We start from the raw sequence: 16,414 nt of genomic DNA on the forward strand, positions 1-16,414 counted from the left end.
TCTCTTTATGTTGATATTATAAATACCTCAGTGAAACACAAATAATTGGGTTCACTGTTGAAACAAATGGACTAAGAGACCTAGGCCCTTAGCTACATCATTTAGGTTACTCAGGGATTTGAACACTGTAGTGGATGGGAGTTGAGAGCCTGCTTCTGTGCACACTGTTTCCATATTTGGATTTGGACAAAGCTGAATGACTGGCAATACCTAAGACAGTGGTCGTCAAACTGCGGCTCACGAGCCACATGCAGCTCTTTGGCCCCTTGAGTGTGGCTCTTCCACAAAATACCACATGTGGGCGTGCATGTAGAGTGCAATTGAAACTTTGTGCCCATGCGCAGAAGTCGGTATTTTGTGGAAGAGCCACACTCAAGGGGCCAAAGAGCTGCATGTGGCTCGCGAGCCGCAGTTTGACGACCACTGACCTAAGATTAGCCTTAACTCCTCTATGTTTCCCACCCATCTTTAGTTGAACTTCTTAGGAGGCAGGGAAAGGAATGAGTGGAAGCTTAATACTTGACAATATTAAACTAGCTAATTTCTAGATGAAGAATTAATTTCTAAGAAGGTAGAGGGACTTCCCTTCTATTTTAGAGTATGTAGAGCCTCAAAATCAGTTGTCTTCTTTTCTCTTTCTCTTTTTACTCGAAATATATAGGTTAGTTAACTTCTGGAAAGTTCCTCAGGGTCCTCTTAGGAGCCCTACCATTTTGATTCTCCTTTGTCCACACGTACTTTTTTTATTTTATCCTTCCTCCTTCTTTCCATTGACCTCTTTTATAGCCCAGGTCCTCATTAGATTATGCTCATCTACACTAATAAAAGAGAAACATGCAAATTGACCATCCCTCCATTACGCCCACCAGCCAGAGCAAGTATGCAAATTAACCCAACAAAGATGGTGGTTAATTTGCATACGCAGGCACGTGTAGTGAAGACTGAAGACAGCGTAGAAGGAAGCCACGCGCTGCAGAAGGGAGTGAAGTGGCAGAAAAGGGAGGAAGCCGAGGCAGCAGAGACGGGAGGGAGCGAGGCCCGCCTCCGCGAGCTTCGCTCCCTTCTCTGCTTTGCTCCAGCCGCAGGAAGCCCTATTCTTGCAGGAATCTTCCTGCAACAGGCCTCTAGTGTATTATAATAGCCTTAGTTGACTTCCATTTCAGTATCTTTGTCTTCTAAGCTATCCTTAGAAATAGTGTCTAAGCTTCAATGATAGCTTCTAACTTTGCAAGGTCTAGATCAGTGATGGCGAACCTATGACACGCGTGTCAGAGGTGACACGCGAACTCATTTTTTTGGTTGATTTTTCTTTGTTAAATGGCATTTAAATATATAAAATAAATATCAAAAATATAAATCTTTGTTTTACTATGGTTGCAAATATCAAAAAATTTCTATATGTGACATGGCACCAGAATTAAGTTAGGGTTTTTCAAAATGCTGACACGCCGAGCTCAAAAGGTTCGCCATCACTGGTCTAGATATTTCTCAAACAGCAAATTGACAATAGCTCTCTACTTAAAAACCTACAGCAGCCCTGGCCAATTTGGTTCAGTGGATAGAGCATTGGCCTGCGGACTGAAAGGGCCTGGGTTCAATTCTAGTCAAGGGCACATACCTGGGTTGCTGGCTCAATCCCAGTGGGGGGCATGTAGGAGGCAGCCAATAAATGATTCTCTCTCATCATTGATGTTTTTATCTCCCTCTCCCTTCCTCTCTGAAATCAATAAAAATATTTTTTAACAAACATCAACTATAAAACCTACAGCAGTGCCCCCCTTTTTATTGTATCACATCTAAACTCCTTTTCCTGGTGTTAAGCCTTTCCATCATATGAGTCCATCATTCCCAATTATATGTCCCACTATTTCCAATATAGATATCTTCCTCCAGTTATATTTATCTGATTATGGTTCCACAAATTCACTATTTTTATTCATGAAAAACACTCATGCTGATCCCTTTACTAGACATCCCTCTTCTCCAGGCTGTCCTCTCCACCAGTCTCCTCTGTGAATCCTCCAGCCCTGCCACCTTTCCTACCAATGCAGACCCTCATGCCAGAAGGGCACTGTAGCAAAATGAAAGCAAGTCTGAGCAGCAAAGCATATAGGAGATTAGGATCTTCCTAGAAGCAGCAGTAAAAATTGAGTTCCTGTTACCTGCTTATATATTGGGCCTACATAACTCATAGATTAAGAGTCTTAATGTTTTAGGCACTGTTGTTTTCTATGCGTTGGATTTTTTTTTCTCTGTAATACAGTCTCCTTAAATAAGGGTTTTATTATCCTTCATAGTATTCATTCAACAAATTCTTTCTTCAACAAGTAGTTCTTAACACACTGTTCATTGTTTTATATTCCTAACACATAAATCAAGAAACAAAAATCCCTACACTCCTGGAGGCTTATATTCTAGCACAATGTTAATTTAATACACTTGTATTACTCCCCTGCCCCATTTAATTAGCAATTATCAGGAATATCAGTCAACTTCTAACGTATGTTGCATTCTTTAAACCAGCATATTTATAGATTAAAACTGCATGTGAAGACTGAAAATAGCATTATATATAAACTTGTATCCTTTTTTATTGTTTAGTATTTTCTTCATGTAGCTTTAAAATTATCCTATTGACAATATGGGCAAAGAGAACACTGAGAAATGTGTCTCTTTTTCAGGTACGTGCTTTGATAGTTTACATTTGAAAAGGCAACAATGCTGATTTAGTTTGTGAAATTAAGTAAAAAGCTGCTGATACCATAAAGTGCTTTTCCCATGAAGTTTTTCGGTACATCTTCCAGAGTTGTTTTCATCTCTGCCTACAGGGGTAAAGTCCGAATGGAATTAGAGAGGGAAATTCTGCACTGGAACCTGTTGTCGCTGCTTCTCTAGTGGAGTTACTGCAGCTTAGGGATCTGTTTCTTGCAAATGGACACATTTTACAAAATAATTTTTAAATAAGCGCCAGATCTTCAAGATGTACTTTTTTATTTCTTCCGCCATGCTTCATAATATATTGTATTGTACTAACCCCTCATACTGGGAGGAGAGACTGCCTAGCAAGCAACCCACTGCCTACTAACTTCAAGAGGGGCTAAATAAAACTTCATTTGCCTTGCAAGGACAACTTCTGCCGTATGGTTATATATTATATTTATGTATTATGCTTTGTACAGTAGTTGGTCTTGAGTGCAGATTTTATTTCATTATATATTTTTCTGTGACATTACAAAATGTATAGAAGTTACAGGTTTACTTTCATCAGGGTCTTGTTAGGTGGTTGGCAAGTAAATTGAATTGTATGTTACGTTTGTTTTCCATGCTGTTTTAACTTACATATATGTGTATTAAAAATATGATTATCTGGATTACTTAGGCTTTTTATCTCACATATTATCAGTGAAAGCCATGCTGCTTATTTCTTAATGCTGTGGTCCTCAAAATTTAGTATGCATCAGTACAAGGTGGAAGGCTTATCAACATATCTGGTCCTCAACCCCATCTTCCAATTTAGTAGGTCTGGGGTGGGGCTTGAGAATTTGCATTTCTGCCAAATTCCTAGGGGATGCTGAATGATGCTATTAGTTCAAAGACCACACTTAGAGAATCAATGCTTTAATATTTTGGATAAGAGAATACATGAGGTATTTTAAAATCTTCATCATAACCCTGTCTCATTTCATTTCTTAGGCATTTTATCTCTTATAAAGTTCTTTGGATTTATAAATTTATATTGATTTTACTAGAAAGTTTTATTTAGCCTTTATTTCTTGTTCTTTATAAGAAAAAAATCTACTGGGAGTTTAAATTAAAGTTTAAATTATTTCTGGGTCCTTAGTTATTATTTTTCTTTCTTTCTTTTTGTTTTTTTTTCCCTTTAAAGCTGTGTTGAAATCCTTGTCTCCTGTAGACCCAATGGAACCCATAAGTAATTCAGAACCATCAATGGATTCAGATATGGGGAAAGTTGGTAAAAATGATATTGAAGAAGAAAGTAGTAAACCCTCCATAACTGATGATGAAATATGTAATAGGACTGAGTATTTGTGTGAAAACCCTCTAGATGGTAAAAATAAAGACAATTTTACACATGAAGGCTTCCTGCAAGGAGCTGAAAAAAGAGCATGTCTGTGGGAAAGTGAAGATGACTCTCAGCAGGCAGATGTTGGTGACCTGATCGCTGCCCATCCAGTTCCCAGGGACTCACCACAGCCCTCCATCAGGCAGAGGCTGGCGCGGCTGCAGCTGTCACCGGATTTTACCTTCACTGCTGGTCTCGCTGCCGAAGTGGCTGCTCGGTCTCTCTCCTTTACCGCTATGCAGGAACAGACTTTTGGTGACGAGGAGGAAGATCAGTTAATAGAAGAAAATAAAAGTGAGGTAGAAGAAAAAGAAGAACCAAGATTTACATGAAGGATTTTAAATTATTCCTTTTATGAAAGTGTTTTTTAGCTTCAAGACTAGATATTCCACTGGAAAGGGAAAATGAGTGTAAGTTTATTATATATAAAGCTAAGGTATGATTTTACAGGAAGAATCTGGTTTAAACAACTGATCTGAAAATAGTAATTACCTATATGGCAGATCTTTTAGGACAATAAGAGAAAGGTAAGGGCTCTTATGAATAATTGCTGTTTTACTTGCAGCACAACTGATCAGTTTTGGAAATTCTTTAAGTACTTTTCATAACAAGTGAATTTATCATTTCTTGCCAGAATTTGCTATCACAAAATGACTGGGATAATTCTGTTGCAAGAACATATGACTCTTTTTTACTGTTTTCTCACAGTTAATAACTGCAGTTGTTATGTTAATAACAAGTTGTTTGTATTTTACTTTGTTTATACCACGTCTTAAAACAAAGATACAGGTTCTAAATAAAATAAAAAAAAAGATCTCATGTAATTGATGTGTACTGGGGTTTGGAACTAAAAAATAGTTTTATTTTAAAGGTACTTGGGTTATGACATGTTTCTTATGTTTTCCTTGTTAATGTGTGTTCAGCAGTTAATTTTAAGATTTTCTGATATTTTTTAAAGCGTGCCATTTTAAGAATTATCCTTTTACATTTTTGTGTTTACCTTTTTCTGTTTTCATTGCAATCAGAAGAGCTGATTTCAAAGTGGGATCCCTGTGGTCCAAGACCTCATCCCCAACTTTGCAGAAAGTTCTTTTTATCAGTTCGTCTAGATAAGCAGGCCACCGTGCTGCTGATTTCTTGCTTTAGGCTATCCCCTCTCCACCTGAGTAAGATTCTGGAAACATCCTGTCAGCTTCCTGGAAAGCATCCTTGCCTCCTTAATACTTAATACTTCATTTACAAACTACCTCTTAAAAGAGATTGCTTTCCAACTTATACAGTAGCATCTGTTTTGTGTTGTAATTGCATTTTATTTATTTACTTTTATTGATTTGAGAGAGAGAGGAAGGGAGAGAAAGAGAGAAACATTGATTTGTTGTTCCACTTATTCATGCATTCACTGGTTGATACTTGTTCGTGCTCTGACAGGAGATCAAATCCACAAAGTTGGTTATCGGGGTGACTCTAACCAACTGAGCTGCCCTGCCAGGGCCATGATTGCATTTTCAAAGAGTGATATTTTCAGGAGTATATTGTGTTTTGAAACCTATAGCTTCCATGCCCTGACATAGTGTGTAGATGTTATTTGGGGAAAATGTAGAGATAATTCAATTTATGCTGCTGCCCTAGAAAGAAAATTACATGATGAATCTATATTGTCTTTAGAGTTAAGAAGCACATGAAGACTCCTACAACTTAGCACTTAGAGTAAATTTTCATACTAAAGGGTTTATGGTTTTTTTCAATAATCTAAAGAAATTTATTTTTTATCCTGAGGAAAAACTTGTTTCTGCTTTACTTGAATGGTAGAGATCCTTTGTATTATACATTATTCTGCCAGTTGCCAAAAATTCTGGGACATCCATAATTAAGGTCTTAGGAGCAGTTCCTAAGAGTAGGCCTAGTTTACAACTCAGAAATAGTAATAACATTTAGAGTTTACTTTCCTTATTTTTAATCCTCGCCTGAGGATATGCTTCATAGATTTTAGAGAGAGCGGAGAGAGGAGTGGGAGAGCAATAAATATCCATTGGCTGCCTCCCATAGGTGCCCAACCAGGGATCAAACCCTTAGTCTAGGTGTGTGCCCTGACCAGGAATCAAACCTGCAACCTTTCAGTGTATGAGACAACGCTTCAACCAACTACACCGCCCAGCCAGGGCAAGTTTACTTTCTTTTTAAATTAGTTTGTGAACTCCTTTTTTCCTTGGATTTAGAAGAAATAACTAAGGAAAAATTTGATAATCTTTCTCTTAATCTATAACCTTACACAGGAAGAATTCGAGATTAATACTTTTTAATTTTGTTATATTTTGTTTTTTATTACACCAGTGTGGGAAAAAATATCTTCATAATATTCTACCAGTTTTATTCAATGCTCTCTAAGGTGATACTTTTTAAATGTGAAGGGCTAATTTAACCAAGAATTTGTAGCCTTCGCCCTGGATAGAGCGTCAACCTGCAGACTAAAGGGTCCCAGGTTTGATTCTAGTCAGGGGCACATGCCTAGGTTGTGGGCTCAAGCCACAGTGGGGGTGTGCAGGAGGTAGCCAATGAATTATTCTCTGTCATCATTGATGTTTCTATCTCGCCCTCTCCCTTCCTCTCTGAAATCAATAACAATATTTTTTTAAAAAAAAGAATTTGTAATTTTCCAGTCTGATTTGTTTTATTCACTAGTTAGTTAGTTCAGTGAAAATTTTGCTTGGTGAAATCATGATATAAGGATCTTAAAATTTTAATTTAATGTTTTTTTGGTGTGTGTAATTTTCAAATTTTCTTTCATCTTTTAAAATATTTTCAAGATAAAATATTATCTTTCCTGTGAAAATTCCTAACTTATAATAATCTAGAAGTCAGTGTTTCTCCATTTTTTCATGGAGCACCTATAATAGAATAAATTGGAGGTCTTATGTTTCAAATGCAGACGTAGAGCCATCCTCCCAATTATTCTTAGTCATTTTGGAATAAGACCTAGGTGGTGTTTATGCCCAGTAAAAATCTAAGAACCTCTATGTTAGACTTTTATGCTTCCTTCCAATGAATACCTGAAGAAGTAAAATACGCCAATGTAATATAAGTAGATATCCTTGTTTGTTACTTTTCTGAGAATATTTCACTTTGTCTTATTAGGCTCTTGACTAGTTTTAATAGCTGCCAACCCACATACAAAAGAAACCCTGTGGGGAAAATATTTTGTGGGGAAAATTTGTAATTATGCTTTCCAAGTTTAACAATAATATTTTGACAGGATAATTCTTATTAGGAGTAATATCCTGACAGCTTTTATCTTTTCTATTTTTAAATACGATATGTTTTCATTGATTTTTAGAGAATAAGGGAGGGTGGGAGGGAGAGAGAGAGAGAGAGAGAGAGAGAGAGAGACATCCACAATATGCTTCCCGCACACCCTCCCACTGGAGATCGAGCCCGCAACCTGGAATCAAACTAGCAACCTTTTGGTGGATGGGACAGCACTCAACCAACTGAGCCACACCTTACCAGGGCTGACAGCTTTTAATACGAACATTTCCATAGTTTGTTTCAAACCTAGTATTTAATGCAAGAATGTTTTAAAAAAACTAAGTCAATCTTGAAGACAGAATTTTTATGCTTTGTCTATAGTTAGGAAAATCATGGCAATAAATGATCTGGTGACAATTATATCTTAAATTATTTTCTTTTCAGCTTTCATTAAAACTACATATCTGGTCTGACTAGTCTAGTGCCAGACTCTTCCTAGTCTTTGATTTGTGGTCCTCTGCTTATATTCACAAGTTTTCTCTATTATCTGACTTCATAAGTTAAGTCCTCTTTAAAGTCTAATTGTACTTACAATATCTGAATATACTTTATTGGGAAAAAGCACATTGACTCAAGTTTGAAGTTATGGGAGACAAGCAGGTCAAAAGAAACACATTTAAGGCAAATTAGTAAGGAAATTTAAGAATATTGGCTTAAGTGTTTAATGCAGAAGGATAAGCCTGAGTTTAAATCACAGATCCATCATTTAAAAGCTGTGGATACAGCTAACTTAATAACTTCACAGGAAGTTTTTCCAGCAAAACCAAAATCTTCTATATTGCTAAATGATGTTTGTGATTCTGACTTCTCAGAAATATTTAAAAGTAAAACTATTGAGGCTAAAAATAAAACAAGATCTGGTCATAAATATATTTGTAAAATAAGTCAAAAATTAAAAGTTCAGTTTTCATTTAAAACAATAGTAATTCTGATTCACATAATAAAAGTGGTAAAGCTTTTAATATTAAAGCATAAAAAGATTCAAGTTCATCTACATTTCACAAAATTATAAATCAAGTGTTAAGGGATGTTGGAGGTCATTTCACTCTGGTGACTTACTCATACCCCATCACTAATGTAAAATATGAAATATTTTGATACATTATTGAGAAATCATGTGGGAAGGAGGGCTCAGTTGATTTGGATTAATCATCATGTATTGTTTCTATACCTAAACAAAACAAGGAAACAGGAACTAAATACCATAAGATTGGTATAGCTCAGCCAATTCATTATTTGAATTAAAGTAGGTATCATGCCATGAATGACAACTAGACAAAGCATAAAAGTTGATTTATTCTCTCAGTTATATTTATAAGAACATATCTGTGCAATTTACATTATATTAGAAAATAAAGCTATAAATATTTTAGAGGAGAAAATATGGGGAAATATCCTAAGTATAGTAACAGTTGATTTATCTGTAATCATTGATGATAACTAACTTGTATAAGTTAATTTTTTGGGTAACTGAGGCAAATCCATTTAATAAACTTTTTTAACAGTACAGTGCGAAATTTTCTACAATGGACTTTCTACTTCCCTTTTTCTAGAGTAGTTTATAATTTTAACTTTTTTTTGTCATCTTTAAGAACATCAATTATGGAGTGATAATCAGAAACTTGCCCTCAGGAGGCTCCTGAGACATATAATGCCCCTTTCCTGCGTGGTCCTGTATTGCTATGCTTTTGAGTCATGTTTGTTTTTCACAGCTTCTCTGTTTTCCCGTATAATCAGCTGTCACTTTTTGCTCCTGTCTTCTGTGCCTGCATCCTGCATTAGCCCCTAATTTGCTGCTTCTAATCTGCTGTGGACTGGGAAACCAGATTGCCAAGCTTGCTAGAATTGTGTCTAAAGTAAGAGTAAGTAGACTGAAAGAAGGCTAAGGGGCTTTTCTGTCAGTGGCGTGCATGGACTTTATGGAACCTGTTTGGCTGCTTAGCATACTTTTGTTTGCCTCTTAGTTCTTTACTAAACTTGCTAAAAACATTTGGTTGTATATGTGATTGCCATATATTTGAAGTATTAATTCATTTTTACATATTGATATTTCTAGGATTCTCCATCAATGAATTAAGCTCTGAAAGAAAATTTTACTAACATCCTCGCATAAATTGTTGTGTATATTTTAGGACAATGTTAAACATTTTGTTCTTAGTTGTTCTTAGTACAGTGTATAGACTTAAAACATACAGCACTGTAAATGTGATTTCAACTCTGTTCATCAAGATTTATATTCTAGAACTATTGGTTTGAGACTAAACATGCATGGGTAATTTAGTAGAATTACCCGTGAAGTGGGTTTCTGAATTTTGGGGGAATGAGTCATTCTTTATACCCCAGTTTTCTATAGAGCTTAAATTCAGCATTAAAATTTTTTGAAATAAGTGTTGAAGGGAGTCTTTAAAACTTAATATGCATTGCTATCCTCTTAAACAATATATAAAATGCATTTTATTTAATCTTTTTTGATGTCAAAATGGTCATTATTAACAGTAGTTAATTATGCTGTGATAAACTAATTAGGCATTGAGAGCTATATACCCTTTACCAAATGGCTCCATTCTGCTGTGCTTTCTTCATTTTGTTGTCTTTGTTTTTTAATAGTTCTAATTTCTCCAGTTTATATTACTGCTTGCTTAAGTGTGCCTTTTTCCATCCTCATAGTTCCCCTTCTAGTCTGCTTGGTTTTGAAAACAAGGTGGCTAAGACTGCTAGAATAATGTAGGAAATAAGAGTAAATTGACTCAGTAAAGACCCAAAAAAACTGGATTATACTAAGTGCATGAATTTTGTAACATCTATTACTTTAGTACCTATTTCATTTCTATCCTGAAAATAAGTGAAGTTACAATCAGTACCTTTTCTCAAAGTAGAAGAGCTTTCATTGTACAAAAGGAACCATTTTGTTTTTATACTTTACCTTCTCTGTATTTTTATCCTCTAATTTTTTTATTCCTATTAAAACCAGTCCATTCAAATGACCATTTCCTACAGTACTTTCTCTTTGATCTGGATATCATATGCTGTTAAGAATTTCTTTGGTGAGGTTTTTTTTTAATGTTGTTTAATTTTTATTTTTAGAGAAGTATATCTTCATTTCCAAAACATGCAGTAGGTTGAGCCCTGGAAAATAAGAAAACTTTTATTATTGATATCACAGAAGACAATATCTTTATTTTCATACAATTAATTGTATGTTAAAATCTTGCCAAAAGTTATCAATGTTAGAATGATACTTACAGATATTTGAATGACTAAATTCCCAGTGTCATTCTATATTTTGCATGTTTAAATTATTATTTAATGTGTTAAGTAATCAAGCATGATAATTTCTCTCTTGAATGAAAAATAAATATGAATGTGCATGTTAAAATGTTTGTAAGTAAAATTCAAATCTGTCTAGAAGGGGGTATTCTAGCATCTAACAACTTAGTTTTACCAACAGGCCGATTGTGTTTTAGTAATCATATGTTAAAAACAGTCTGCTTATTTTATGGTCGTGCCCCATAGTCAGCTTTCCATTATTTATGCTATTGGAAGGGAATTATGGCACAACAGTTATTAAAAAACAGATAATCTAAACAGTTTCTTGAGTTGAGACTGCTATACAGAATAGGTAGTCAGATGCCAAACTTGGATTGGTGGTACAAGGAGAAAATTTCTCCTTAAGTATAGTTATGGTATAAAAGTGATTGTACTCATTGTAATTGCTTAAACCAAAAAAAAGAAAAAGAAAAAGGATATGAATACAAGATCCACATAATCCACATATACAAAAACTTAGCATGCATGAGTTGATTTTATGATTATCCTAAAATGTGTGATGAATTAAAGTGCAAATGGTATTTTAAATGCTATATTTTAACTGTCAGCAGTTAAATTTGTTTCTTTCATTCCCATTTACTGAATTCCACTTGGCACATATCAAACATGTTATTGCAATAGGACAGTGTTTAATTTGTGTGTACTTCTAATTGCACTTTAAAAGTGGGTATATTCTATGAAATATTATTGTAGAAATAGATATTTCCTCTCATGTTTGTATCTTAAGTTTCTCAAAATATATTACTGTAAGTTTAATCTTTTATAATAATATCCTTTTCCTCCCAAGAAAGTTTTAAATTAACTCCATTTCTTAAAGAATTTTCTGCACTTATATTATACCAACCTATAGTACCTTCTATTCATACTATGACTTAAGTAATGCTCACTCAGGCACAGGAGAAACATTCTGATTCACATAATAAAAGTGGTAAAGCCTTTAAAAATGGCAACATGCAGAAAGCTCCAGAACTGTTTCTTAAAAGGTTGGCATGTGGTCCTCAGACAGCCCTGAAGGTCCACATGAGTGAAAAGCCTAGACGTCTGAGCTGAAAGCACTCCCAAGGAGTTTGGTTTTGTTTGGGTTTGTTCTAGGTATGGTCCCAGGGATCCCAGATCAAACCAGGCCCCTGGGCCTATCCTAGAACCAACCTAAACTCGCGCATCATTCCTGGACCATCAAGAGTATGAAGACTGAAGATAACCCGAGGTTTCTGAGACATCCTACATCCATCAGGACTCACTTTTTTGTATGTGTGCCTACATTTTAGCAAGAATTGATTGGTTAATCATTCTAAAATTAAAGGGATGGGAATGGATAACAAAATAAAGCATTACTAGACATTGACATAGTAATTTGTCACAATGGAAGAGTGATATGTAATATTGTTAATAATTGCCAATGAGGAGAATTGTACTTGTAGCTTTTATTATTGGATTGGATCTCTATTTTTAGGTTAAGCAACTTAGCCACCAAAAGACATTCTCTCCCAAATTAATTATTTGTTTTTGTTTTTCTCAGAGTTTCTACTCAATGTCAGTCTTATTTAACTAATTGTTCACAGTTTCTGAAAGGATTGGTCTTTGCCTCTGGCTCCAGTGCTAGTAATTTTAAACTCTTATTTTTGGAGACTGCCTTTTTCTTTTACTCTTTTGAATCTACCACATCGCTTTAAACTCGCTTTTTGAGGTTCAGATCTGGAAAGAAACTTAGCATCATTTGTAGACACACCATCCCTTGTGGGATGCATTGTAGGTTGCTTTGCAGAATCTGCTGTTGTTGATGAAACAAACTAAGGTGATAGAGTGGAAATAGGCTAATACCTCACATTTTACAAAGGTATTTTGTCAAATAGTATGTTCCTTGATTTTTCATTCCCTGCTACTCTGGATTTTTAAAGTATTCTGACCTCATTGACTCATTGCATGGTCTTACATCAAAACTGTGACATTGCTATAGCCACATACATGTTTTTGTTTAATTTGGAGGACAGGGTGTTGGAAAAGGATTGAAATGGCCCCAAATCCAAAGGGTTATGATACACATTGAAAATGTATACTTTGGGTAATACTGGCATTTCTATAGGTTTAGACCCTGTTTGAAATAACTGCTGACTAATCAAGGACTCCACATGAGAAAGAAGCTAAAAAATGTACTATTCGTCCAAGCCCAGTCACATCAGAAAAATTGGGTCAATGGTTATCCTTTAAAATAGGACTGACTCATTCTGAAGAACTCGACCCTACCATTAGTTCTGTACTACATTCAATACAGAGTTGCTTCATCCCATGAATTCTATTATTTTTTGCCTGGTAAATTGTGTATATATATATATTTTTTTTTTCACTCTTCTTTCTCATGTTTTCCTTTTTGCACAGTGTTTTCCTGTTTGCATAAATCAAAACACTATACATGTTACTTTGTGTATATTTCTTTTGATAAAACAGACTGGATGGAATGATCTTTGGATTTTGATTCCTTTTAAATCCACGTGATTTAAATGCTCTGTCTTATAAATTCACTTTTAATTTATACTTCAATTCTTCTCATTCATCTTTATCTAATGAACTATGTAGAATTACATAGGTGAGCCTTATATATGGATTCTTGTAGAATTTATAACTTTTTGTATTCACCTAAATACGAAAATGTTGTAACATCAGTAATCTTGTATCAATGCACTGATCTGTGAGCATATTTAACTTTATTTCTTAACATAGTCAGAAGTGTGTGAACCCATCTTATGTGTCTGTACAATGTATTCTCCGTGTGCGGGGACCTTTGCACTCTCTCTTTTAACATTGTTAAATATGAGCCCTGCAAATGGGAAGTTTATGAACCATCTTACAGAGTTCAGGCTTGTTAACCCAGTAAGTTTCTAAAGTCGGCCTTCACTTCATATACTTCGGGAGTGTTAGGTATTTTAATATAATTTGAGAATATTCTTTCAGAGATATTTTAATTTTTACTTTTTGACTACTTATGTTTTATATAGAACTACTTTACTCACCCTTCCTGAAAACTTGAGATTATAATTTTTAACACAATACTTTCTTTAATAGATTTATGTATTTTATTCTATTTCATTTTTGTCAGCTCTTTTAAAATACCTTATAAGAACCCAATAGTAGGTTTGTATATGTCTGTATTATTTTTGTTCCTCCTAAGCTTAAGAAGACCCTAATAAAATCTGTACTTCTTTGTATCTTTTTTTGTGTGTACCATTTTTATTCTGGTGTTTGCAACATGAATTAGCCAAAGGTGAAATTCTTTGTCTCTTCCTTCTGTCCCTATTTTTCTTCTATTACTGTTTTTCAGAATTTGTTAATATACCCATAGAAGACAGCAGTTGTCTAAGAAAGCCCTAGATTCATTAGTCTAAGTTTTGTTTGGTCACTTACATGCTTCACATGATAATTTATCAGAGTGAAAGCAGCCAATTAAGTTTAAAAGCAACATTTTCACCCTTTAGAGCAGTGGTTCTCAACCTTCCTAATGCCGTGACCCTTTAATACAGTTCCTCATATTGTGGTGACCCCCAACCATAAGATTATTTTCGTTGCTACTTCATAACTAATTTTGCTACTGTTAGGAATCGTAATGTAAATATCTGATATGCAGGATGTATTTTCATTGTTACAAATTGAACATAATTAAAGCATAGTGATTAATCACAAAAACAATATGTAATTATGTATGTGTTTTCCGATGGTCTTAGGCGACCCCTATGAACGGGTCGTTCGACCCCCAAAGGGGGGTTGAGAACCAGTGCTTTAGAGTGTCTGTCAGCCATTGGGTACATTCTCATTGTGGGGACCCCACCCATGCCCTGGGCCTCTAGTTGTGTTATATTTGTTAACTTAGATGACCTCCCTGACAGAAAAGACATATAGAATGATGAAGAAAGTTAACATCCATAAAGTCATACTCTGTGCTATGTAATTGAAGGAATTATTGGTTTGACTCCTTCTAAGCTTAGCTTAACAATCTTGGGAACATTTGCTGGTTAATAAGAAAGTGGTCTTCCTTGAACTGAACTTTTAAATAAATAAGCTACCTCTTCCAGAAAAGATTTGAGGCAAGGGATAAATACTTATAAAGGCAAAAGTAAGTTTGAGCTAAAGAAAAATCACTCATAAAGGCAAAAGTATATCCCAATTAGCCCTTGTCTGGGATTTACTAATTAAAAGTGTAAGATAAGGTAGAACGTGCATAGTTACTCTACCGGATTCTGAAGTCACTGGGTAGGAAATATCCCATATGATAATCACCCCTTGTCTTCACAATTTGCTTCTGAAGGTCTTTAGCAGAGGTGCTGTAACCATTGAAAATAAAGTTGGCAAATAGTAATTTTCCTTGGATGTACATCTATAAAAATTTAAAGAACATTTTTAGAATCTCATCATATGAAAATTAGTCCTATTTATTTAAAGTGTTTTTCTATGCATTTATTTTCCTAAGTCACCATATAGGACACATTCACACATACAGAACACACACAAATCCTAATTATCACTTCAAACAGCATCATCTTCTCAGTCTGCATTTAGTTTCATTATCGGACTCCCATAAAAATTCAATTAAATGGGCAGTTAACTCCTCTGTGCATCGTTTATTCACATATTAAAACTTCATTTCATTTCTTGAGACATTCTCCCCCTTGCCACTGTGCCCAATGTTTAGATTCCCTATTACTCATGAAGTTGGTGTGAGAATCTTTTCACAAAAGCACTTGATAAACTGAAAAGATATTCTTTTCTAGATATTCTTTTCTGTCGACTGTATCTGGTTGACTGTGATGAGAGATTAAATATTTAAACCACACCAGTTATACCATTGTTCCAGGAATTAAACTAAGTGGAATTGAAAGACTTTCCCAAACAACTCAAATCAAGCAAACAGAACCTGATAGCCCCTTGATGACCAAATATTGACCTAATGACGAAATAAAAGCAAAGGGATTCTAACTACCCTCTAAAGCACTTACCACTTAACCTTAATGAAATGTCCCAAAATGCATCTGGACAAAAACTCTTTCAGTTGAGATTAGAAAGGGGGTATGTTGAGACCAAAATTCTCTCTCCTAGCAATCCTATAGTCTCATTTACGGTAAAACAAAGAGAAGACCATTTTCTACCCTACCTACCGAGGCATATATTCCAATGCTGCCAACAGGAACTCTATTTTCCCCATTTTGAACTATGAGTCAAGAAACCCGGGTTAAAAAAAAAAAAAAAAAAAAAAAAAAAAAAAAAAAAAAAACAAGCCCAGGTTCAAATCTCAGCTCCTCCCTGTAGTTGTGGGATCTCCTTGAAGCTTTTTTCCTTTTATGTGGAAACAGCAACTTCACCTCAGAGGACTGTCACCAGGACCCAAGGAATTAGTTACGTGAAAAGGTATGAATCTCAGAAGATATTCTTTTCCTTTTGGGTCTCCAATATTTATCTTTTTGGGGAATTCCTGCCTTGTAGAAAAGCTTGTGGCCCTGCCAAAGGCTGGGACAAAGACTTGGTTGATAAGTGAAATAGACAAAGCAAAGTGAGAGAAAGGTATGAATCTCAGAAGATATTCTTTTCCTTTTGGGTCTCCAATATTTATCTTTTGGGGGAATTCCTGCCTTGTAGAAAAGCTTGGGGCCCTGCCAAAGGCTGGGACAAAGACTTGGCTGGTAAGTGAAATAGACAAAGCAAAGTGAGAGAGGT

The 16,414-nt window shown here is 35.1% G+C and overlaps 2 protein-coding genes across 7 annotated transcripts in view; one reads left to right on the forward strand and one right to left on the reverse strand.

Annotated features, from left to right (window-relative positions):
* VEZT (vezatin, adherens junctions transmembrane protein) overlaps window positions 1-5,061 on the forward strand; it is a 69,696-nt gene extending 64,635 nt beyond the window's left edge. For both annotated transcript variants that reach the window (XM_006757616.2, XM_015559979.1), the window contains exon 12: window positions 3,887-5,061. In XM_006757616.2, the coding sequence (XP_006757679.2) occupies window positions 3,887-4,416 (530 nt within the window). In that variant the 3' untranslated portion in view covers window positions 4,417-5,061. The remainder of the gene's footprint in view (window positions 1-3,886) is intronic.
* Window positions 5,062-7,581: 2,520 nt separating this feature from the next.
* The window catches only part of LOC102757489 (uncharacterized protein C3orf20-like), a 97,764-nt gene continuing 88,931 nt past the window's right edge, over window positions 7,582-16,414 (reverse strand). For all 5 annotated transcript variants that reach the window (XR_001512829.1, XM_015559982.1, XM_015559980.1 and 2 more), the window contains 2 exons: window positions 14,938-15,080; window positions 7,582-10,513 (listed from right to left, as the gene is read on the reverse strand). Coding sequence is in view for 4 of the 5 variants with exons in the window: in XM_015559982.1 (XP_015415468.1) it covers window positions 10,468-10,513; window positions 14,938-15,080 (189 nt within the window). In the remaining variant the exon portion in view is untranslated. The remainder of the gene's footprint in view (window positions 10,514-14,937; window positions 15,081-16,414) is intronic.

Source organism: Myotis davidii, unplaced genomic scaffold (assembly GCF_000327345.1).
Source record: "Myotis davidii unplaced genomic scaffold, ASM32734v1 scaffold13, whole genome shotgun sequence".
In the NCBI taxonomy this organism is placed as follows: domain Eukaryota; kingdom Metazoa; phylum Chordata; class Mammalia; order Chiroptera; family Vespertilionidae; genus Myotis; species Myotis davidii.